The sequence below is a fragment of the Scomber japonicus genome, chromosome 23 (genome assembly GCF_027409825.1).
Source record: "Scomber japonicus isolate fScoJap1 chromosome 23, fScoJap1.pri, whole genome shotgun sequence".
Classification (NCBI taxonomy): Eukaryota; Metazoa; Chordata; class Actinopteri; order Scombriformes; family Scombridae; genus Scomber; species Scomber japonicus.
In genome coordinates, this window is record NC_070600.1 from 21,684,976 (window position 1) to 21,708,134 (window position 23,159).

Genomic DNA, 23,159 nt, shown 5'->3' on the forward strand with positions numbered 1-23,159 from the left:
GGAAGGAGGGAGTGAAGGAATGATGGAAGGGAGAACGTAAGGAGGAAGGAAGGAAAGACAGATGGATGGAAAGAAAGGAGGAAGGAAGGACAAAAGAAGGAAAGGAGTAAGGAAGGAAAGACGGAAGGGAGGAAGGAAGGAAGGAAGGAAGGAAGGAGGGAATGAAGGAATGATGGAAGGGAGAACGTAAGTAGGAAGGAAGGAAAGACGGATGGATGGAAAGAAGGAAGGAATTGTGGAAGGAAAGGAGGAAGGAAGGACAAAAGAAGGAAAGGAGGAAGGGAGGAAGGAAGGAAGGAAGGAGGGAGTGAAGGAATGATGGAAGGGAGAACGTAAGGAGGAAGGAAGGAAAGACCGATGGGTGGAAAGAAGGAAGGAATTGTGGAAGGAAAGGAGGAAGGAAGGACAAAAGAAGGAAAGGAGTAAGGAAGGAAGGAAGGAAAGACGGATGGATGGAAAGAAGGAAGGAATTGTGGAAGGAAAGGAGGAAGGAAGGACAAAAGAAGGAAAGGAGTAAGGAAGGAAAGACGGAAGGATGGAAGGGAGGAAGGAAGGAAGGAAGGAAAGAAGGAAGGGAGGAAGGAAGGATGGAAAGAAGGAATGATGGAAGGAAGGGAGGAAGGAAGGAATGATGTTTTTGGCCAAAAAGCTGTAAATATTGCCCCACCTGCAAGTCAAAACTCAGGGCTGAACACTTTATTTAAAAGTTAATGTTGATTCAGGAAATAAAAAGGAAAGGAAATATATTTTAAAAAATGAATTCCTGCTACTGTGATGTTCATCAGGAGGAGGACGGAAGCTAAAAACGGCCTTTTACAGACAGAGGCTGAACTGAGGAGCCGAATAAAGAGCCAATACAAAATAAATGAGCCATTTTTTAAACTATAAATCATGCAAAGATATTCCAGTAGAGCTCCAGAATATAAATATAGAGTCTGGAAATGTGCTCGAAGCTGCTTCTTCTTCGTCCTCTTTAATCAAGTTCTTGGAAGCAGTTGGAAAGATTTTCTCTCGCTGTGAGCTTTTCTTTTTTTTTTTTTTTTCTTCAGCTCTCAAATCTTCTAATAATTCTTCTGTTTCTGCTGTTAAAACGTCAGGGAGACAATTTTCCACTTCCACAAGAGCAGAGACATTATATACTGACTCATAATTAACCCTCCTGTTGTCCTCGAGTCAAGGAAGGAAAGGAGGGAGGAAGGGAGGAAGAAAGAAGGAAAGGAGAGAGGAAGAAGGACGGAGAGGGAGGAAGGAGGGAAGGAAGGACAGAAGGAAGGGAGGAAGGACAGAAGGAAGGGAGGAAGGACAGAAGGAAGGAGGGAAGGACAGAAGGAAGGGAGGAAGGAAAGGAAAGAAGGACAGAAGGAATGAATGAAGGAAGGAGGGAAGGAAAGAAGGAAGGACAGAAGGAAGAAAGGAAGGAGGGAAGGACAGAAGGAAGGATAGAAGGAGGAAGGAAAGAAGGATAGAAGGAGGAAGGAAGGAGGGAAGGAAAGAAGGACAGAAGGAAGGAGGGAAGGACAGAAGGAAGGAAGGAGGGAAAGAAAGAAGGACAGAAGGAAGGAAGGAGAAAAGGAATGACAGAAGGAAGGAATGAAGGAAGGAGGCATGGATAGAAGGAGGAAGGAAAGAAGGAAGGAGGGAAGGAAAGAAGGACAGAATGAAGGAAAGAAGGAATGAAGGAAGGAGGGAAGGACAGAAGGAAGGGAGGAAGGAAAGGAAATAAGGACAGAAGGAAGGAGGGAAGGGAGGAAGGAAGGAAAGGAAAGGAAAGGAAAGAAGGAAGGAAGGAAGGAACAGTCAAAACAGACAGAAGGAATCTTACTTTTTAAACACTAAAGTTATCTCATATTTGGACTAATGTGATACTAATTAATCCTGGAGTCTTTTTTTAATTTTAAACATGCAGAAAACTGCAATTTAAGGAGATGATGTGTCTAATTTTCCGTCTCTTTGTGTCCCTGCAATCCTTTTTTTTTTTTTTTTTTGGTTTCTGTTATTCAGAAACATTTCAGGTCAAAGATCAGTTTTGGTTTGTTTATTTTTTTTGTTATTCATCATGGGTAGTTTTAGTTTTGCCTCTCAGTGTTAAGATACTCTTCCCACTCACCTCCGTTATACAGCTCAGAGCTCAGATACAGAAACTGAGGCTGGAAACCAGATACGGGAGTCAAGAGGTGCCAAAAAATTTAAAAAGAGAGGATGTAAAAAAAAGAGACGAAGAGGAAAAGACAGAAAGAAAATCAGGCAAATTACTGCTGATAGAAATTTAAATTATTCTATTTTTAATTTATTATTTAAATTATTGGACATATTTTAGTCATGGTTGTGGAAATAGCTTTAAGCCTCGGGGGGGGGGAAACAACTCGGAGATACAGTGACTATTCATTCATTCATTCATTCATTCATTCATTCATTGTTCACTGATGACTAGAGTGGGGATTTTCGGAGGGTTTCCCTTCAGACAAAGCTTTAAAAAAAAAGAAAAAGAAAAGAAAAGGCGCCCTCTCATCCTCTTCTTAGTTTACTTGGTTAGTTTCACTGAATTCCAGGATGTCACTCAGCTATTAAACCAATATAGTTTTAATAATGCTGTTTGACAAACTTCAGACTACAGAAAATACCTTAAAGGGTTAAAATGTGAAAATAAATGTATGAATGATTTTATTTTGTGGACTCAGCATCAAATTTCTGCTTTTAATCCATTTAGAGAGAATATATTAGAGGATTATGGTAACCATAGCAACTTTGTACCAAATAATTCAACTTGCTTAAAAACACTAAATTCTCAATAAATCCTCCTCCTCCTCTTCCTTCTCCTCCTCATCCTCCTCCTTTTCCTCCTCCTCTTCCTCCTTCCACTGCTCTTCCTCCTCCTCTTCTTGGTCCTCCTCCTTTCCCTCCTCCTCCCCCTCCTCTCCTTCCTCCCCCTCTTCCTCCTCCTCCTCCTCCTCTCAGTGACCCTAGAGCTTTAAAAGTGATAACAGCACTTTGGTCCTCCTCTTCCTCCTCCTTCTCCTTCTCCTCCCACTCCTCTTCCTCCTCCTCCTCCTCCTCCTCCTCCTCCTCCTCCTCCTCCTCCTCTCCTCAGTGACCCTAGAGCTTTAAAAGTGATAACAGCACTTTGGTCCTCCTCCTTCTCTTCCTCCTACTCCTCCTCCCCCTCCCTCTCTTCCCCCTATTCCTCCTCCTCCTTTTCCTCATCCTCCTCCTCCTCATCCTCCTCCTTCTCCTCTTCTCTCAGTGACCCTGGAGCTTTAAAAGTGATAACAGCACTTTGGTCCTCCTCCTCTTCCTCTTCCTCCTCCTCCTCCTCTTCCTCCTCCTCCTCCTCTCAGTGACCCTGGAGCTTTAAAAGTGATAACAGCACTTCGGTCCTCCTCCTCTTCCTCCTCCTCCTTCTCTTCCTCCTACTCCACCTCCCCCTCCCTCTCTTCCCCCTCTTCCTCCTCCTCCTCCTCCTCCTCTCAGTGACCCTGGAGTATTAAAAGTGACAACAGCACTTTGGTCCTCCTCCTCTTCTTCCTCCTCCTCCCTCTCCTCTTCCTCCTCCTCCTTTCCCTCCTCTTCCTCCTCCTCCTCCTCCTCCTCCTCCTCCTCCTCCTCCTCTCAGTGACCCTAGAGCTTTAAAAGTGATAACAGCACTTCTCTCTCCTTCACCATCACAGATATTTCCTGTAGCGATGCAGCAAAGAGATAAAACCCAAGATGATAGAGAAAAAGAGAGAGAGAGACTCTTCTGTCTTTCTTTTCCTTCAGCCTGTTGCTCATTTTCAACCCCACCCTCCTCCTCTTCTTCCTCCTCTTCCTCCTCCTCTTCCTCTCCTACGCGGCCTGGTAGCATCACGTCCATTTTTATAATGAAGTTTTAATGGAAACTGTTAATCATCAAGCTGTCATCAGTTTCCCAACAGCAACAGCTTTACTTAGGGAAAAGGGGGGGGGGGTCTAGAAGAAAAAGAAAAAGAAAATTTGGAAATGATATAACTGCTTCATTTTGTGACATTTATTTGGCTGTGATCATCTCAGTACTTTTTTTTTTTTAAGAGTTTTGACCCGTAACTCATCAGATAAGTCACATTTTCTTTTTGTGACATTTCGTCGGGTCAGTTTGATGGAAAACAGTGATTCTCTCTCTGTCTCTGTCTCTGTCTCTGTGTCTCTCTCTCTGTGTCTCTCTCTCTCTCTCTCTCTCTCTCTCTCTCTCTCTCTGTTGCTCTCTCTCTCTCTCTCTCGCTCTCTCTCTCGCGCTGTTGCTCTCTCTCTCTCTCTCTCTCTCTCTCTCTCTCTCTCTCTCTCTCTCTCTGTTGCTCTCTCTCTCTCTCTCTCGCTCTCTCTCTCGCGCTGTTGCTCTCTCTCTCTCTCTCTGTTGCTCTCTCTCTCTCTCTCTCTCTCTCCTTCTCTGTCCCCCCCCCTTCTCTCCCTCTCTCTCTGTTGCCCCCCCCCCCCCCTTTCTCTCTCTTTCTCTCTCTCTCCTTGTCTCTGATGTGTTGAATGGCTCTACTTGTTGTCGTGTTGTTGTGTTTGGGTGGGGGAATGTTGTGAGTGGGACTGACTTTCCCCTGAAGTGGGACTGACTTTCCCCTCTCTCTCTCTCTCTCTCTCTCTCTCTCTCTCTCTCTCTCTCTCTCTCTCTCTCTCTCTCTCTCTCTCTCTCTCTCTCTCTCACTCTCTCACTCTCTCACCCCCCCCCCCCCCCAGTAATCCGGCGTCAGTCAGTCAGTCAGACAGACAGAAACAAACGGCAGCATTGTGGACGAACCAGCAGCACCGTCTCTGATCTCACTTCTCTCTTTCTTTGCCTCTCTCGCTCGTATTTCCTCTCCTCTTTTTTTTTTCTGCTCGCGTGCAGCAGCAGCAGCAGCTGCGGCTCGTTGACAGTGATGGGATGAGCTAGATAAAGTTTCTTGTTTGTTGTATTTGGAGTTTTTTGGACCCAGTTAAAGTGTGACCGATGCGGACTAAGGCTCTGACACGCTTGGAGGATCCAGTGGACGGATTAAAGAGAGGTACAAGAGGGAAAAGATGATTCTGACAGTTCAGCTGAAGCTCTGATAAGATCAAACATATTTGACAGGAAGCTTTTTAAAAGAGTTGATTCCAGTTATGAGTTTTTATTTTGTTTGTTAGAAGTTATTTGTGTCTAAAGTGCAGCTGGTAATGATGGTCAGAACTAAAATAAGGTCGAGCCCAGGCTATTTTAATGTGTTTAATTTGAGGAGCAGCACCAAATACCTTCTGATTATATTCAGTAATGTCATAATATAAATATAGATTCATTGTTTGGAGTCAAATTCTGCTTTTCTAGTTTCTTAAATGTGAATATTTTGTGGTTTCTTTGGTCGTTTTTGATCGTGAACTGAATATTTATTTTGGGGCATTAGAGGAAGTTTGGGAGACATTGATTGACATGTTTCACTATTTTCTGACTTTTCACAGACAAAACAACTAATTTATAAATAAAGATAAAGTAATTGATTATAGGAAGAGTCGTTAGCTGCAGCTGTGATTGCTCCTCAGAAACTTCTCAGCAGCATAAAATACTAAATAATCTGACGTGTTTTGACTTTAGAGCTGCAATGATAAGCTGCCAACTATTAACTTAATCGAAAAAAAAGTCCAAACTCTCTGATTCCTGCTTCTCAAATGTGAATATTTTATGGTTTCTTTGGTCAAGAAGACAAAATGCGACATTAGAGGATCTTTGGGAGACAGTGATTGACATTTTTCTCCATTTTCTGACTTTTCACAGACAAAACAACTCATCAATTAATAAAGAAAATATTAAATTATAGTAAGAATAATTAGCTTCAGGAGATTTTGGGGTTCGACTGTTGTATTAGTTTTCATTTCAAGATTTAAAGATTCAAGATTTCCTTTATTGTCATGTTAATTATGTTCTTCCATACATAAGAAAATTAAATATTCTTTACCTTAAAAGACAAGAATAAAAAGTGCAAATTAATTTTAGTGAATAGCAATCTGAAAATGAAAGTAAGGATTTAAAACAGTCATAATTAAAAGGATGTGAGAGTTCCCTGTTATATATAAAGAGTCAATTATTGTTTATTTACTCAAAATATGTGAAATATCATGACATAAAACAGCTGATATTAAATTTAGGCAGCTGTTAATAGATCAGTTTCCATTTACATAAACCTCATTTTTCCATCTGCCGCCTTTAAAAGAACTAATAATTAAACTTTTCCCCTTGAGATTAATATTCAAATACTATCTTAAGCATGTTATTTTAACACGGTTACGTTAACATACTAACATGCTGATGTCATCAACGAAGCCTGTACAGCGATGACGTCACCTTGACAACCTCTGATGAGCGATGATGTCGCTGCAGATGTGTCGCACTCTGCCTCCACATAGCGTTTGCTATCATCAGCAGGCAGATAATAGTGTTGCTGTGAAGAAGTGTGTGTGCAGCTTATTATTAAACCGGGTGACATCGTTGGCTTCAGCGTCGTACTTAAATAGAGAAGAGTGGAGAAGTTAAGTTTAGCCTGAGTTTTGAGTGTTGAGTTAACTTTGAGTCAAATTTAAAGGGTTAAAATGTGAAAATAAACGTATGAATAACTTCACACATTCTTTTTTTGTGGACCCAGCATCAAATTTCTGCTTTTAATCCATTTAGAGAGAATATATTAGAGGAGTATGTAAAATGTCTAAGTGGTGTAACCATAAAAACTTTGGATGGAAGGAAGGAAGGAGAATATGTTAAAGGATTATAGCAAAAATGTCTAAGTGGTGTAACCATAAAAACTTTGGAAGGAAGGAAGGAATGACAGAAGGAAGGAAGGAAGGAAGGAAGGAAAGAAGGAAGGAAGGAGAATATATTAGAGGATTATAGCAAAAATGTCTAAGTGGTGTAACCATAAAAACTTTGAAAGGAAGGAAGGAATGACAGAATGAAGGAAGGAAGGAAGGAAGGAAGGAGAATATATTAAAGGATTATGGTAAAAATGTCTAAGTGGTGTAACCATAAAAACTTTGGAAGGAAGGAAGGAAAGAAGGAAGGAAGGAGAATATATTAGAGGATTATAGCAAAAATGTCTAAGTGGTGTAACCATAAAAACTTTGGAAGGAATGACGGAAGGAAGGAAGGAAGGAAGGAAGGAGAATATGTTAAAGGATTATAGCAAAAATGTCTAAGTGGTGTAACCATAAAAAACTTTGGAAGGAAGGAAAGAAGGAAGGAAAGAAGGAAGGAAGGAGAATATATTAGAGGATTATAGCAAAAATGTCTAAGTGGTGTAACCATAAAAACTTTGAAAGGAAGGAAGGAATGACAGAATGAAGGAAGGAAGGAAGGAAGGAAGGAGAATATATTAAAGGATTATGGTAAAAATGTCTAAGTGGTGTAACCATAAAAACGTTGGAAGGAAGGAAGGAAGGAGAATATATTAGAGGATTATAGCAAAAATGTCTAAGTGGTGTAACCATAAAAACTTTGAAAGGAAGGAAGGAATGACAGAATGAAGGAAGGAAGGAAGGAATGAAGGAAGGAAGGAAGGAAGGAGAATATATTAAAGGATTATGGTAAAAATGTCTAAGTGGTGTAACCATAAAAACTTTGCACCAAATAATTCAACTTGTTTAAAAACAGTAAATAGTCAATAAAACACCATATCAACTAGTTTGGCATGATCTTACATCCTTCCTTCCTTCCTTCCTTCCTTCCTTCCTTCCTTCCTACCTAACACCATATCAACTAGTGTGGCATGATCTTACATTATAACTTTTATATTAAATAAAGCTAATGGAATACTATTGTTCTAAATATTACATGTAATCTGGGTAACCATGGAGACCAGGAAACATTTACAGTCATTATTAGTATAAGTCCACTTAAATACACTGTAGGTGATAAGATATTTAAGATTTATCATTTGTGGTTACACCATTTGACATTTTCAGGAGCATTCAGTCTTACTTTTGGTTAAAATAAATGGTGTAGATGTCATTTCAGATGATATAAAACCAACTAAAATACATTTTAACAAACCTGATGCTGCTTTTAAGACAATTTTTTAAAATTTTTTTTAATTTCTCATGTTGTCAACCTGTAAAACAACACTTGGATTGTATTATTTCCTACTTAATTCTGCTTCTCAACATTAAAACAGTCTCATGAATAAAGCAGTTTGGATGAAGGATGAATGAAAAGGTGTCTGTGGAAGTGAATGATTTGTCTATAAAGCAGTCTTAGTCTCAGAGTCTCTGATTATGGGTTGTCTTCTCGAGGTCGAGTCACGTTTACAGACGTTTGAGGTAGATGACTGTTGTGTTGTGAGTATAATAGCACATAATGGAGAGCTGCTGGGAAGCGTCTGTTTGTTGTGAAGTTGGTGACATCATCATTATTATTATTATTCGGTCTGTGTGAGTCAACAGCTCAGCCGCGTGTTGCAGCTTTGTCTGTGTTAATTTAATAGAAGTAGGAGTCTCAGGTTGACTTATATCAGGTTTAATGTTGAAGACAGTGGTGTGTTTCAGTGTGTTTTTATACAGGTGATAATGCAAAATACTGTAAAGAAGTATATGTGTACAGTGTATTGCGGTCTCTGTGCAATCAAGAGGAAAACTTTCAGTACAGCAGAACAGAGTTTCATGTGAGAGTTCAAACCTAACGACAGAAACTCACTGCAAAAAAACAGAAAACACATCCAGATATGGGAAAAACTTTAAAAAAAGTCAGGAAACACAACCAGATAAATAAAAAAAGGAACCACAAATAAGAAGAAAACACAACCAAATATATGAAAAACTTGTTGCAAAATCATAAAACACAACCAAATATATGAAAACACACCACAAAAAAACAGAAAAAACAACTAAATGATAAAAATGCACCACAAATAAACAGAAAACACAACCAAATATATGAAAAACTTGCTGCCAAAGACAGAAAATGCAACCAAATAAACAGAAAACACAACCTAATAATCAAAAACATACCACAAAAATAGAGAAAACACAACCAAATATATAAAAATGCACCACAAATAAACAGAAAATCATCACAAATACAGAAAAAATAATAATACAAATACATAAAAACAAAAAAATCAAGTATAAAACTTACCCTGACTGAATTTCTTAATGTAGTTTTTTATCTCATTTCTGCTGTGTTCAATGCATTTTGCAGCTTTTTCATATTTAATTGTATTGTGTGTATTTATTGCAGTGTGTGTGTGTGTGTGTGTGTGTGTGTGTGTGTGTGTGTGTGTGTGTGTGTGTGTGTGTGTGTGTGTGTGTGTGTGTGTGTGTGTGTGTGTGTGTCAGCTGCTGTGCAACAACAACAAAAGACGGGAAATTAGTTGTTCTCCAATCAACCTCTCCGCTATTATTACTGTTTTTATTATCATTATAATAATAACACATGAACCGGTCGGAGGTGTGTGTGTGTGCGTGCGTGTGTGTGTGTGTGTAATAAGTGACGACTCTTGAACATAAAGAACAAAAGGAAGCTAATTACAGCGAAGGAGAAGGAGAGCTTTGGGAGAGCTTTGGGAGAGCAGAGGAAGTGAGAAAGGTTGTGATTATGTCAGCCGGAGCGTTTAACAGCGTTTATAATGAGGAACCAACACAAACCAACCTCCGATGGTTACTTCCTGTCACCTGGAATTTCAGAGTAACGGTCGCCTGCAGAGTTAGAAACGTTTTATTCAGGTTGTGTGACATCGATGCAAAGAATTAAGTTTTTATTGGATCGTATGTTATCGCATAAATCGTATAATCGCCGACGTCCACTGTAAATTTATCTCAGCTTGTGTTTGATTAACTTTTTTTTGTCATTTAAGAATAAAAATAAAAACAATTATCATTTTTATTATTAATAATAATAATAATATATTAGTTTATTTATTTATTTTTATCTTACATGTCCTTATTATTTTTTATTATTATTTTATTTTTTGTTTAGTTATTTATTTAATTTTTGGCAATTTGAGAATTTAAATAAATATATTTATTTTATTTATTATTATTTTATTATATATTTATTTTGCATTTGACTTTTTTTGTCATTTGAGAATAAAAAAACAAGGAATTAACAAGAAATTACAACATTTTACATTTACATTTAATATTATTATTATTAGTAGTAGTAGTAGTAGTATTTTATTTATTTATTTATTTAAAAGTTTTATCTTCAGCTTAAACTCCTTGAAAACATCATCTAAAAATTACATCTAACACATATTTTCATGGTTAGAAATGGTTACTTTGGGTTTTTTTAAATCAGTAAATATAGTGAAAAATCTCCACTTTAAAAGCTCAAACTTCTTGTCTCACCAACTTTAAAAACATTAAAACCCAAAACTACTCAATTTTCCATCATGGAAGACAAAGAAAACCATCTAATTGATATAATTACTGTATGTCAATGAAGCAGGGCGACCTTATATTTGGAGTTTATTATCTGCTGCTCTGATAATTGAGCTGCTCGTATTACTGAGTGTGTCCTCACATCTAGAAATAACTCCACTCTGACCTTCAATTACTTAAAAAATGGATTATATGTCATTTAATTTCACATTTTTACCCCAAAATCAGGAAATGTCTTGCACTATTTCTGTCACTGAGATTAAAAAAGGCCTTTGAGCTCACACTTAACCCTCCTGTTGTCCTCGAGTCAAGGAAGGAAAGGAGGGAAGAGGGAGGAAGAAGGAAGGAAAGGAGGGAGGAAGAAGGAAGGAAAGGAGTTGGGAAAGAAAGTAGGGAGGAAAGAAAGAGAAGGAGGTAAGGAGGGAGGGAGGGAGGGAGGAAGGAAATAAGGAAGGGAGGAAGAAAGAGGGAAGGAAAGGAGGGAGGAAGGAAAGAAGGAAGGGAGGAAGGAAGAAGGAAGGAAAGGAGGGAGGAAAGAAAGAGAAGGAGGTAAGGACGGAGGGAGGAAAGAAAGGGAGAAGGAGGTGAGGGAGGAAGGAAAGAAGGGAGGGAGGAAGGAAGAAGGAAGGAAAGGAGGGAGGAAGGAAGAAGGAAGGAAAGGAGGGAGGAAAGAAAGAGAAGGAGGTAAGGATGGAGGGAGGAAGGAAAGGAGGGAGGAAAGAAAGAGCGAATGAGGTAAGGAAGGAAAGGAGGAAGGGAGAAAGGAAAAGAGGGAGGAAAGAAAGAGCGAAGGAGGTAAGGAAGGAAAGGAGGGAGGGAAGAAGGAACAGTCAAAACAGACGGGGTCAATTTGACCCGGGAGGACGATATGAGGGTTAAAGCTGTAACTTCCTCCCAAGTACACAAAAAAATCTAAATTCCAGTCAGAGCGACGTCAGATGAAGTTAAAGACGTTATAAATAATATTTAGTCTCTGCCGTCAGAAAGAAACTGAAAGTATGAAACTGAAATATTGTTTATTTATTGTTTTATTTAGACCTTAGAGCCTCAACACAGGTCAGTAAAAGGATAAAAAATGAATCATATGTTCAGTTTTTAATGTATTTTTATCATTAATACAGCTTTAAACCTCACTTTGCTGTTTTTAAGTGTAAATATATCTTTAAAGCTGCTCGAAAAACAACAAAAAACAGTTTTCATGTCGCTTTATCAGGAGGTGAATCAAACTGAGGAAGTTCCAGTCGACTTCCTGAGTTCTTGATGTGTTTGAGATAGTTTTTCAGTTCAGTCGAGCTATCATGCATTAAAAACACTGTAATGTCCCACGTGACTTGAATGCAGCACGGAGACTGAGGAGTGAAGGGCAGCAGTTTTCAGTTCAGTTCAACTATCATGCATTAAAAACACTGTAATGTCCCACGTGACTTGAATGCAGCACGGAGACTGAGGAGTGAAGGGCAGCAGTTTTCAGTTCAGTTCAACTATCATGCATTAAAAATACTGTGATGTCCCACGTGACCTGAATGCAGCACGGAGACTGAGGAGAGAAGGGTAGCAGTTTTCAGTTAAGTTCAGTTCAGCTATCGTGCATTAAAAACACTGTAATGTCCCACATGACATGAATGCAGCACGGAGACTTAGGAATGAAGGGCAGCAGTTTTCAGTTCAGTTCAGCTATCGTGCATTAAAAACACTAATGTCCCACATGACATGAATGCAGCACGGAGACAGTGAGGAGTGAAGGGCAGCAGAGGTAGGAGGAGGTGAAAGGTCAAAGGTCAGCTTGGAGGTTTGGAGGATGAGCAGGTTGACAAGGAGGAAAGGTTGTTGTTTTAAAGCAGGGGTGTCAAACATGAGGCTCGTGGGCCAGAACTAGCCCGCTGAGGGGTTCAATCCGGCCCACTTTCTTTCTTTCTTTTTTGTCTTCCTTCTTCTTTTCCCTCCTTCCTTCATCACTTTCTTACCTCCTTCCTTCCTTCTCCCTCCATTCCTTCCTTCCTTCTTTCCTTCCTTCCATCCTTCCTTCCCTTCCTCACTTCCTTCCTTCCATCCTTCCCTCCTTCCTCCCTCCACTCCTTCCATCCTTCCTTCCTTCCTTCCTAGTATGTGAGGGTTAAAGGAATAATCCGCCCACAGATCCTGTTAGACTCCTCGATGTTGTGACCTATGATTATAAATTGTTTTCTACGTCACTTAATGCTCTGTTACTGAAAGAAATTACTTTTTTCTTCCAAGAATTGATGCAAAAAAGTCAACGTTCATTTTTTTTTTAATGTATAACTCATTTGTGAAATTTTCAATATACAAAAAACGTAGTAAGTAGACAAGATGTAAAGTCGGCAAACGTACTCTTTAATATCCGTTTGTTAGGGTTAAGGTGCTAAAACATCCTGTAAACTTAAATTAGAGACCTACACTTACACACAAAAACACACACACACACACACACACACACACATAAACACAAACACACACACGCACAATCTCCGTCACGGCTGCTAAATATGACCGTTGAAGCATGAAAAAGGAGATTTAATTGCATTTAGCTTAAGTCTACTACAGGAATACTAATATGGCTGTAAGGGAAAAAGAGAAGGAAAAAAAATGGAGGGGGGGGGGGGTGTGTAGGGGGGGGTGAAGTCCATTTCCTCCGCAATTCCTCTCCCTCCCAATTCGTCGCTATGGGAACCGCAGGGACTCCTGGGGAGAGATTCCCAGCAGGGGAAAAAAAAAGGACTTTACTGTATTTGTTTGTTTGCTCCAGACAGTTTGACTTGTGTGTGTGTGTGTGTGTGTAGTCTCGGCAACCCACAGCGACATGCCTTTCACCGCCACACACACACACACACACACACACACACACACACACACACAAACCATCCCGTCATAAAAATGCCAGTTTCTCAATAAGGAGCGTGTTTGTTTCGGAGGCGATGTCCGAATTCCAGTCAGAGAGCCTCGTTCCTCCTGTCGGACCCCCAGAGACCCTCAGACAGGAAGCTGGAGTCAAACACTCGACGGCTACACGCTGAAAACTGGAAAGAAGAAGAAAAAAAAAAAGAAAAAAAGGGAGTTATGGCCGTTGCATAACTTGTTGGATTTGACAGATGAAGGTTTTTTAAGGCCAAAGTCAAACTGTGTGAAGAGGATAAATCTACTTATAGTTGATAGTTTGTCTCATTAATAGGTTTAAAAACTACATTATTATAGTGGGATTACTTTATTAGACACATTTTCATGCATTGCTATTGAATTTCAGTGAGTAAGCAGCTTTTTAGTCCAAGAGTTAAATTTTAAAAAATCAAAATATTTCCGTTTTCACAGATTCACAGATTTATTTTTGCTATTTTAAACAGAAAAAACTTAATTTATTTATATTAAAAAGAGCTTTTCTGTGTTTTTTGGCCAATCTAGACTGAGATAGCAACTAACACTATGACTGATGAATGCAAAAAGTTACATAGCATGTTAAAATGATAATATTTACTCCAGTTTAACCCTTTACGTACTCTTCAGGGTCCAATTTTACCATTTTTTTGCATCTGAGAGCTATAAAAACATCACATACACATTTATTCTAGGTGGACTTTTGCTAATGTGAGCCTGAATACACAAAAATGGGAATATAATGCAACTTTTTTAACATTTTTGTGCAATTAATTCATATTATTGTAAAAATAAATGACCAAATTTGACTTGTATTTATTACAAAATGTAAAAATAACCATTCAAATCCATCATACTCATACAATGTCCTCGTGAACTATAATAATAGTAATCTAACAGCTTCTTGATTCAATCTAAAATGATAAAGGTGTTAAAGGACAGGTTTGTAATCTCCATATAAACAGTGAAACAGGTTTTTCATCACTTATCATTCATCATTTCTCCTGTTCAGGGTCCAACATTAGCATCGGCTGCAAACCTGCAAAAAACAAACTCATACTAGTAATAAACTGGAATTATCTGTATCTCATTTTATATTTAATAATATAATGACAGATTTGTGCTAATGCAGGAAGTTACTCAGCTGTCAATTAACCTCAATTCTCAAGTATGGCACTAAAATTTCTACCAAGATTTAACTATATAGATTAATTTTTACCATTTCTTCTTAAATCTGTACCTGGATATTAGTCCATTCTTAGTATTTCTGCACAACTATCATGAGTTAGGACAGTAGGAATGATTTTACCTCCTTTTTCTCTTCTTAAAAAGTAGTTTTTTAATGATTTCAGCTATTAACTTTGCTAGTATAATGAATCATAATCACTATAAAATGTGGTCAAACCTGCAAAAACCTTTATAATAAAAGACTAATGACAGATTTGAGCTGAAGCAGGAAGTTACTCAGTTATCAATGAAGCTCAATTTTCAAGTATGACACTAAACGTTCCATCTATTTATTTACTATTGTCACCATGTTTTATTCAGCCAGCTGCCTGCTTCTCCTCTCGTCTGTGTGTGTGTGTGTGTGTGTGTGTGTGTGTGTGTGTGTGTGTGTGTGTTTAGGTATTAATCATCATCGGCCTCCATCACTACGTGCCACACACACACTGTAACACTGTAAACAACATAAACACAACATTATGACCCCTCTTAATCGAGTGTGTGCCAGCTTTGTTCACACACATCCGATGTTTGGAGCCTGGACAAGGAAGTGAGAGAGTTTCCTATAATAAATACTAAAATAGAGAGAGAGAGGAACCTGTCCAATGTCTTTCCCTTCCAGAGTATTTTCCAGTAGCGGTGCTAAACGTTGTGACACATACAGACCAGGCGGGGAGTTCTGGTCCTCTGAAATGAGGCCAACCAGGAAGTAACTTAGAGCTGCATTCTATCAAAAGGCCACCAGGGGGCGGCCGTCTCTATACAAGTCAATGGAGAATTCACCAACTTCTCACTTGATTTCTAACCTCAGTAAACGTTTTCAAAATGTGTTTATGGTCTCAATCGCTAGTTTAAAGCCTTCTTCAATGCAGTATGATGTTCATTTGGGACATTTTGGCCTCCCTGATTTTATATTTGATGATAAAGCAGGGTATGCATTAGGGCGTGGCTACGTCCTGATTGACAGGTTGATTGACCAATGTCCTTGAGATCCAGCCCTCGCAACCATAGCAACTTCCCCGCTCCACCCATGGCCCCGCCTCATGCCCATATAAGTAGAATCCGTGTTTTTATTTTTCCCAGCATTCACCTGAAATTTTCAAGATGGCGCTGCCCAGATTCAAAACTATTCGCTTCTGAGCATAGACTGTATAAAAGAAATGGACGTAACATCCGTGACGTCACCCATTGGTTTGTGGACTTCTGCTCGGAAGCCAATAGTTTCGAATCTAGGCAGCGCCATCTTGGAAATTTCAGGTGAGACGGAAGTCCTTTTGACACCAAAACGGTCGCCCCCTGGTGGCCTTTTGATAGAATGCAGTTCTAAGTTACTTCCGCGTTGGACTCATTTCAGAGGACCAGAACTCCCCACCTGCTTTCGAGCAGCAGTCCACAAACCAATGAGTGACGTCACAGATGTTACGTCCATTTCTTTTATACAGTCTATGGTTGTGACGCGTAGAGACTCAGTGAACACTGAGAAGCTTTCACCGCCTCGCTGTGACGGCAGCTGTCAGTTATTTCAGAGTGAGCTGCTCTCATCGGCCCAGAAACACACACATTATTCTGCCAGGCTGAGGTCAGACTGACACGACGGCCGAGCTGCGGTGAAGGGTTCCTGAGTGAGTGTGTGTGTGTGTGTGTGTGTGTGTGTGTGTGTGTGTGTGTGTGTGTGTGTCCACGTCAGCTCTTGGCCGTGGCTGCAGAGAGAGAGACTGAGAGTGTAACACAAAGCAAAGTCTGTGATGACAGAATAATCCGATGTGTGCAGAGAGGCTGAGCTTCAGCTACGATTCAGAAGAACTGCTTTCTGTGAATATTTAACTTTTAGTTTAAAGGGTTTTGCAAGTTTTTAGTAAAGTTAGCGGTTGTTTTAGTTCAAGCTGCAATGATTAGATGATTATCCAGCAACTGTTTTATTAATGGGTTCATTGTTTTGACTCATTTCTTAAAGACAAACTGGTCAAATTCGCTTGTTTCAGCTTCTTAAATATGAATATTACTAGTTTCATGAATATCTTTGAGTCGGTCGGACAAAATATGAACATTACTGGTTTATTTGGTCCTTTATGACAGTAAAGTGAATATCTTTGGGTCGGTCGAGTTAAAAGTAAACATTATTTCTGGTTTTTGTGAAGCGATAATCAACATTTTTCACTATTTTCTGATCATCTGTAGACCAATAGACTACAGAACTGCCCTCCTTCCTTCATTCCTTCCTTCCTTCCTGTATTATTTTCCTTCCATCTTCCCTTCCTTCATTCCTTTTTTTGTTCCTTCCTTCCTTCCTTTTTTTGTTCCTTCCTTCCTTCCTGTATTATTTTCCTTCCTTCTTTCCTTCCTTCCTTCCTTCCTTCCTTCTTTCCTTCATTCCTTCTGTCCTTCCTCCCTTGATTTTTTCCATCATTCCTGTCTTCTCTTCCTTCTCCTTCTTTTCCTTCCTGCCTTCCTTCCTTCCTTCCTTCCTTCCTTCCTTCCTTCCCTCTTTCTCTCCCTTCCTCACTTTCTTCCATCTTTCCTTCCTTCCTTCCTTCCTCCCTCCATTCCTTGCTTCCTTCCTTCCATCCTTCCTTCCTTCCTTCCCTTAATCACTTTCTTCCATCCTTTTGGGTGAGACAAAGAAGAAGTCTTTCTCTCACACACACACACACACACACACACACACACACACACACACACACACACACACACACTCAACTCAGTCTAACTTCTCGACTGTGTGTAAAAGCAGAGAAACATTCCTGCAAACTCTTCTCGTCTCAGTTTTATTGAGCTCTGCTACAAAGCTGTTAACATTTAATATCGTACTGTAACTTTTTAAAGACTCATCTCTCCTCTCCTTCTTCTTCTTCTTGTGTTTCTCCTCCTCCAGCGTCTGATACCGAGCAGGATGCAGCGGTGAAACTTGAACAGGAGCGAGCTGAGATAGTCGCCAAATATGACAAGGTAGAGTATAAACTGACCCCGTCTGTTTTGACTGTTCCCTCTTTCCTCCCTTCCTTCCTTCTTTCCTTCTGTCCTTCCTCCCTCCTTCTCTCTTTCTTTCCTTCCTCTCTCTTTCCCCCCTTTCTTCCTTCTTTCCTTCCTCCATCCCCCTTTCTTCCTTCCTTCTGTCCGCCCTTCCTCCCCCTTCCTTCTTTCCTCCCCCTTCCTCCCTTCCATCATTCCTTCCTTCTTCCTCCCTTCATCATTCCTTCCTCCCTTCCATCATTCCTCCCTTCCACCCTTCCTTCCCTCCTTCCTTCCTTCCTCCCTCCCTCCTTCCTTCCTTCCTCCCTCCTTCCTTCCTTCCCTCCTTCCTTCCTTCCTTCCTCCCTTCATCCTTTCTTCCTTCCTTCCTTCCGTCTTCCTCACTTCATCATTCCTTCCTTCCTTCCTTCCTTCCTTCTTTCCTTCCTTCCTTCTTCCTTCCTTCCTTCCTTCCTTCCTCCCTGTTTCACCCTGACAAAGCTTTTTACTTCCCATACTTAGTTTTTTTGTGTTTTTGTTCTTGTGGTCTTGAAGAATCAGATTCCAGCTGCTCAGTCGTTGCTCTGCCTCTAAATGTAATAACACAGTTTAAACTCTGCTCTACACTCTGCTCGGCTTTATTGCCCGTGAAACACAATAATAACAGCGTGCGCCGTGCAGGATCTCACCACCATCGCCAACGCTGTGTGTTTTTAAACTTCCTGTCGTCCTCCCGGGTCAAATAGACCCTGTCTGTTTTGACTCTCCCTTCCTTCCTTCCGTCTGTCCTTCCTCCCTCCTTCTCTCTTTCTTTCCTTCCTCTCTCTTTCCCCCCTTCCTTCCTTCCTTCCTTCCTTCTGTCTGTCCTTCCTCCCTCCTTCTCTCTTTCTTTCCTTCCCCCCTTCCTTCCTCCCTTCCTTCCTTCTTTCCTTCCTCCATCCCCCTTTCTTCATTCCTTCTGTCTACCCTTCCTCCCCCCTTCTTCTTTCCTCCATCCTTCCCTCCTTCTTTCCTCCATCCTTTCTTTCCTTCCTTTCCTTCTGCCCTTCCTCCTCTCCTTCATTCCTTCCTTCTTTCCTCCATCCTTCCTTTCCTTCCTTTCCTTCCTCTCCTTCCACCCTCCCTCCTCTCCTTCCTTCCCTCCTTAATTCCTTCTTCCTTCCTTCCTTCCTTCCTTCCTTCCTTCCTTCTACCTCCTTTCCTTCCTTCCTTCCTTCTTCCTCCCTTCCATCCTTCCTTCCTTCCCTCTTTCCTCCATCCTTCCTTCCTTCCTTCCTTCCTTTCCTTCCTTCTTCCTCCCTTCCATCATTCCATCCTTCCTTCCTCCCTTCCTTCCTTCTTTCCTTCCTCCATCCCCCTTTCTTCATTCCTTCTGTCTACCCTTCCTCCCCCCTTCTTCTTTCCTCCATCCTTCCCTCCTTCTTTCCTCCATCCTTTCTTTCCTTCCTTTCCTTCTGCCCTTCCTCCTCTCCTTCATTCCTTCCTTCTTTCCTCCATCCTTCCTTTCCTTCCTTTCCTTCCTCTCCTTCCACCCTCCCTCCTCTCCTTCCTTCCCTCCTTAATTCCTTCTTCCTTCCTTCCTTCCTTCCTTCCTTCCTTCCTTCTACCTCCTTTCCTTCCTTCCTTCCTTCTTCCTCCCTTCCATCCTTCCTTCCTTCCCTCTTTCCTCCATCCTTCCTTCCTTCCTTCCTTCCTTTCCTTCCTTCTTCCTCCCTTCCATCATTCCATCCTTCCTTCCACCCTTCCTTCCTTCCTTGACTCTAGGACAACAGAGGCGTTAAACTTTTTTATTTTTTTATACATTTCACCGAGGCTGTGATTACCGTGTAAAAGCCTTCCATATTCTCCAGAAGAAGAAAAAAAAAAAGTCAAATGGACATTAATGAGTAAATTAAGCGGGGAAGTGTTTCAGCAGCGACCCCCCGATGATCCGGATTGAAGGCAGTCGAGCGTAAACCAGCTGTGTGGGGCTTTTTTTTTTTTTTTTAGGAAGACAAAAAAGAAAAGAAAAATCTCTCCAGTCAGAAAGCGGAGAGGAAAAATATATGAATGGTTGACAAAATACACAATATTGGCTAATCAGTTACATTGCAGCTCATTTTTAGTTAATAACCTGCATTTTTATTCTTATTATACTGATATATAGGCAAGAAATTCAACGTAAATTAAGTTTTTTACTCATATTTGAGCCTTTTTTAAATTTATGTTTAAAATATCTGTATTATATTAATGTTTTTATTAATTTATCTTTATTCCAATCTAATATATTGTGATGTTCACTGGTTAAAAATGTACTTTTACTTGATATTTATTGTTAGTGTAATAGCCACAAATCTAAATACCAAAATTAAGGATACTGAACTCCTAAGAAAAAGTAAAATATGGAAATATATAAATTTAGATAAAGTATACTATTGTTTTGTTTCTTGTTGTAATTATATGTTTCACCCAATTTTAAACATCTAAAGATGTACAAACTTGACTTTTTTCTAATTTTGGGTCCAATCCTCTTTACATATATCATATCTACTTTAATATCTGTTTTTAATTGACTTGTATCAGATCTATTAATTAATTAATTAAGATAAAAATGAGTGATGCTAAAATTAAACTTTGACTATCAGCCCTTAAACTTACCAAACTTTGCCAACTTTTCCTTTTCTAGTATCTTAACTTCTAACTCTCCTGTATTGTCAATCCAGACAATAACTCTCCATAGTTTCCTTGGTGTGTGTGTGTGTGTGTGTGTGTGTATATACATGCATGTGTGTGTGTGTGTGTGTACTTCCTGACTGACTGACTGACACCTCTATTTCACAGCCATGCGGTATCAGTCAGACCAGCACACCACGCTCGGTTTGTAAATTAGTCTTTTTAATTTAGTCCAGCAGGCTGCATAATCAGGCTGCCTCATTTAGAGTGAAGAGACCATGGAGAGAGAGGAGAGATGATGGAGGTGTGTGTGTGTGTGTGTGTGTGTGTGTGTGTGTGTGTGTGTGTGTGTGTGTGTGTGTGTGTGTGTGTGTGTGTGTGTGTGTTAGCGTCTTGAGTTTTTTTTGGCGAGGCAGAATGAGGCACAATCAGAGCTAAATCAGTGTCATTGTCACTGTCGGGGAGGATGGGAGGAGTTTAATGGAGTCGGTTATCACGCTGCCGCACTCCTGCACACACACACACACACATATATGCTACACTACATCAGCCAGCAGCGTAAATTCATTTGTGGGTATTAAAAATTATTTCTTGTCTTTGTGGAGTGAATAGGCGTGACTGCTTGTTTGTTGTTTGGGGGGAGGGGTCTGGGATCGGAGCCACTGATAGCAGATATTTGGAGCCAATATTGAATTTATAACATCTTTAGGCGATGTTAGTGTGAGACCAACAACTGTAAACATTCAAATCAAGTCATGCTCAGGTCCTCTTATTATCACTCAGTTTATAATGTAGCATCTCTTTGCTATTTTGTGTGTTTCTAGTGGGGTTTTTTAACCGAAATCTCACAACTATTGGATGGTTTGTCATGTAATTAACTTTAAATATTCATGGTGCCTCCGTCTGGTCACTTTAAACCCACATTAACTGATATTTTTGGCCAACTAAAGGCAGCAAAAGAAGTTGATATGTCAAACTTGTTAGCAGATAGTTGTTTATTTCCACATCCAGCAGCTACTGATCAACATTATCATTCATTTAGAGTCGTGTTTCTGTCCAGTATTCACTCTCTTTTAGCTCTGTTTTTGTTCTCCACCAACTCCTGAGGGAAATATCTAAATGCTCTATGTTCACCAGCTAGTCTACAGCTAAAGGCTCATTTATGCTCAATGTTAAATAATACAGATCTTATGTCCGTGTCCGTGCTCCGCTTTCATTCATATAACTGTCAAAACCTAAAGCTTTAACTCTTTAAAATCTTCATAATTTTAGTAGTTTGTGTCTAAGTTTTGACACTATGTTGGAGTTCCACTATAAGTAATGTTTGTGTATAAATAGTATAAATATATATATAAATGTATGAAGTGATTTCCAGTATTGGCTTTATATAGCTGCCAATATAAACTCTTTGAATCACTGGTATCATTAAATCTAAAATGATTTATGATACTAAATATTTCATGATTTAACCTAGATGTTCTTAAAGCATATATATATGAGTGAGTGTCGGTCGTATCGATATATTGAAGATAAATCAGCTGTTGTGTGTAGAAACGCTGATCGTTGGCGTCGAGAGAAAAGCAGTCGATCTGAACTCTGCTGACACACAATCACACGAGGAGAGAGAGAGAGAGAGAGAGAGAGAGAGAGAGAGAGAGAGAGAGAGAGAGAGAGAGAGAGAGAGAGAGAGGAGAGAGAGAGAGAGAGAGAGAGAGAGAGAGAGAGAGAGAGAGAGAGAGAGAGAGAGAGAGAGAGAGAGAGAGAGAGAGAGAGAGGAGAGAGAGAGAGAGAGGAGAGAGAGAGAGAGAGAGAGAGACTCTGTGCTTCAAGCTTTACCTGAAATAGATTTATTTTTAAAAGAGGGAAGGAGAGAGAGGGAGGGAGAAAGAGGGAGGGAGGGAGAGAGGGAGAAGGAGAGAGACACACAGAGAGAGAGGGAGAGGGAGAGAGGGAGAGATACAGAAAGAGAGAGGGAGAGAGAGTGATACAGAGAGAGAGAAGGAGCTGCTGGGTGGTGAGATGGATTTAGAGATTAATTTCACCTCAACATCTGGACGTTGTCTGAACTGTGAAACCACAGACGAGCCTTCAGTCTCCAGCTGTTGCTTCATGAAGAAAGATATTTAAAGATATTCTGCTTCGTTTTTATTTATTTAAAGTCTTTTCTTAAAAACATATTTTTAATCTGAGAGCCTTTCCTGATTTTATTGAGTCTTAATTGACCCTGAAATTGCTTTTATCTCCTTTTTGTCTCCATATTTATTCATTTTCTTTTATATTTTAACACAATTATTTCATGATTTGTGTATTTTAGAGTTGTCTTTTCCTGTTTTTAAAGATGCATTACAGTAAATATGTAATTATCTGAACTTACCAGACTGTTACTAGCTCTTCTGTTACTTACTTTTATTTCACTTTTTCATTATATTCACATTACTGATGATTATTGTCAATATTTTGTTAACCCTCCTGTTGCCCTCGAGTCAAGGAAGGAAGGGAGGAAGAAGGAAGGAAAGGAGGGTGGAAGGAAGGGAGGAAAGGAAAGAAGTTAGGGGGAGGAAGGAGGGAGGGGAGGGAGGGACGGACAGAGGGAGGGAGGGAGGGAGGGAGGAAGGAAGGACAGAGGAAAAAAAGGTAGGGGGAGGAAAGAAAGAGAGAAGGGGGGGAAGGAAAGGAAAGAAGGAAGGGGGGAGGAAAGGAAAGGAGGAAGGATGGAAGAAAGAGGGAAGGAAGGAGGGAGGGAGGGAGGAAGGACAGGAAAGAAGGTAGAGGGAGGAAAGAAAGAGAGAAAGAGGGGGAAGGAAGGAAGGAAGGAAGGATAGAAGAAAGGGGGATGGAGGAAGGAAAAAGGAAGGAGGAAAGAGAGAGGAAGGAAAGAAAGAGAGATGGAGGGAGGAAGGACAGACGGAAGGAAGGAAAGAAGGACAGAGGAAAGAGAGAGGAAGGAAAGAAGGAAGGAAGGAAGGAAAGAAGCAACAGTCATCAAGAGTCATCTCTACAATATCGTTGTAATTGATATTTGATTTTGTCCATAACGCCTGACTCTAGACTCCATAAATAAAGTCTAGTATTATTATTATTATTATTATTATAATAAGTATTATTATAAC

The 23,159-nt window shown here is 40.0% G+C and overlaps 1 protein-coding gene across 1 annotated transcript in view; it reads left to right on the forward strand.

Moving 5' to 3' along the window:
• The window catches only part of usp6nl (USP6 N-terminal like), a 69,496-nt gene that overhangs the window by 16,462 nt on the left and 29,875 nt on the right, over positions 1 to 23,159 (forward strand). The window contains 1 exon segment of the mRNA XM_053344049.1: positions 17,321 to 17,394. Within this exon segment, the coding sequence (XP_053200024.1) occupies positions 17,321 to 17,394 (74 nt within the window).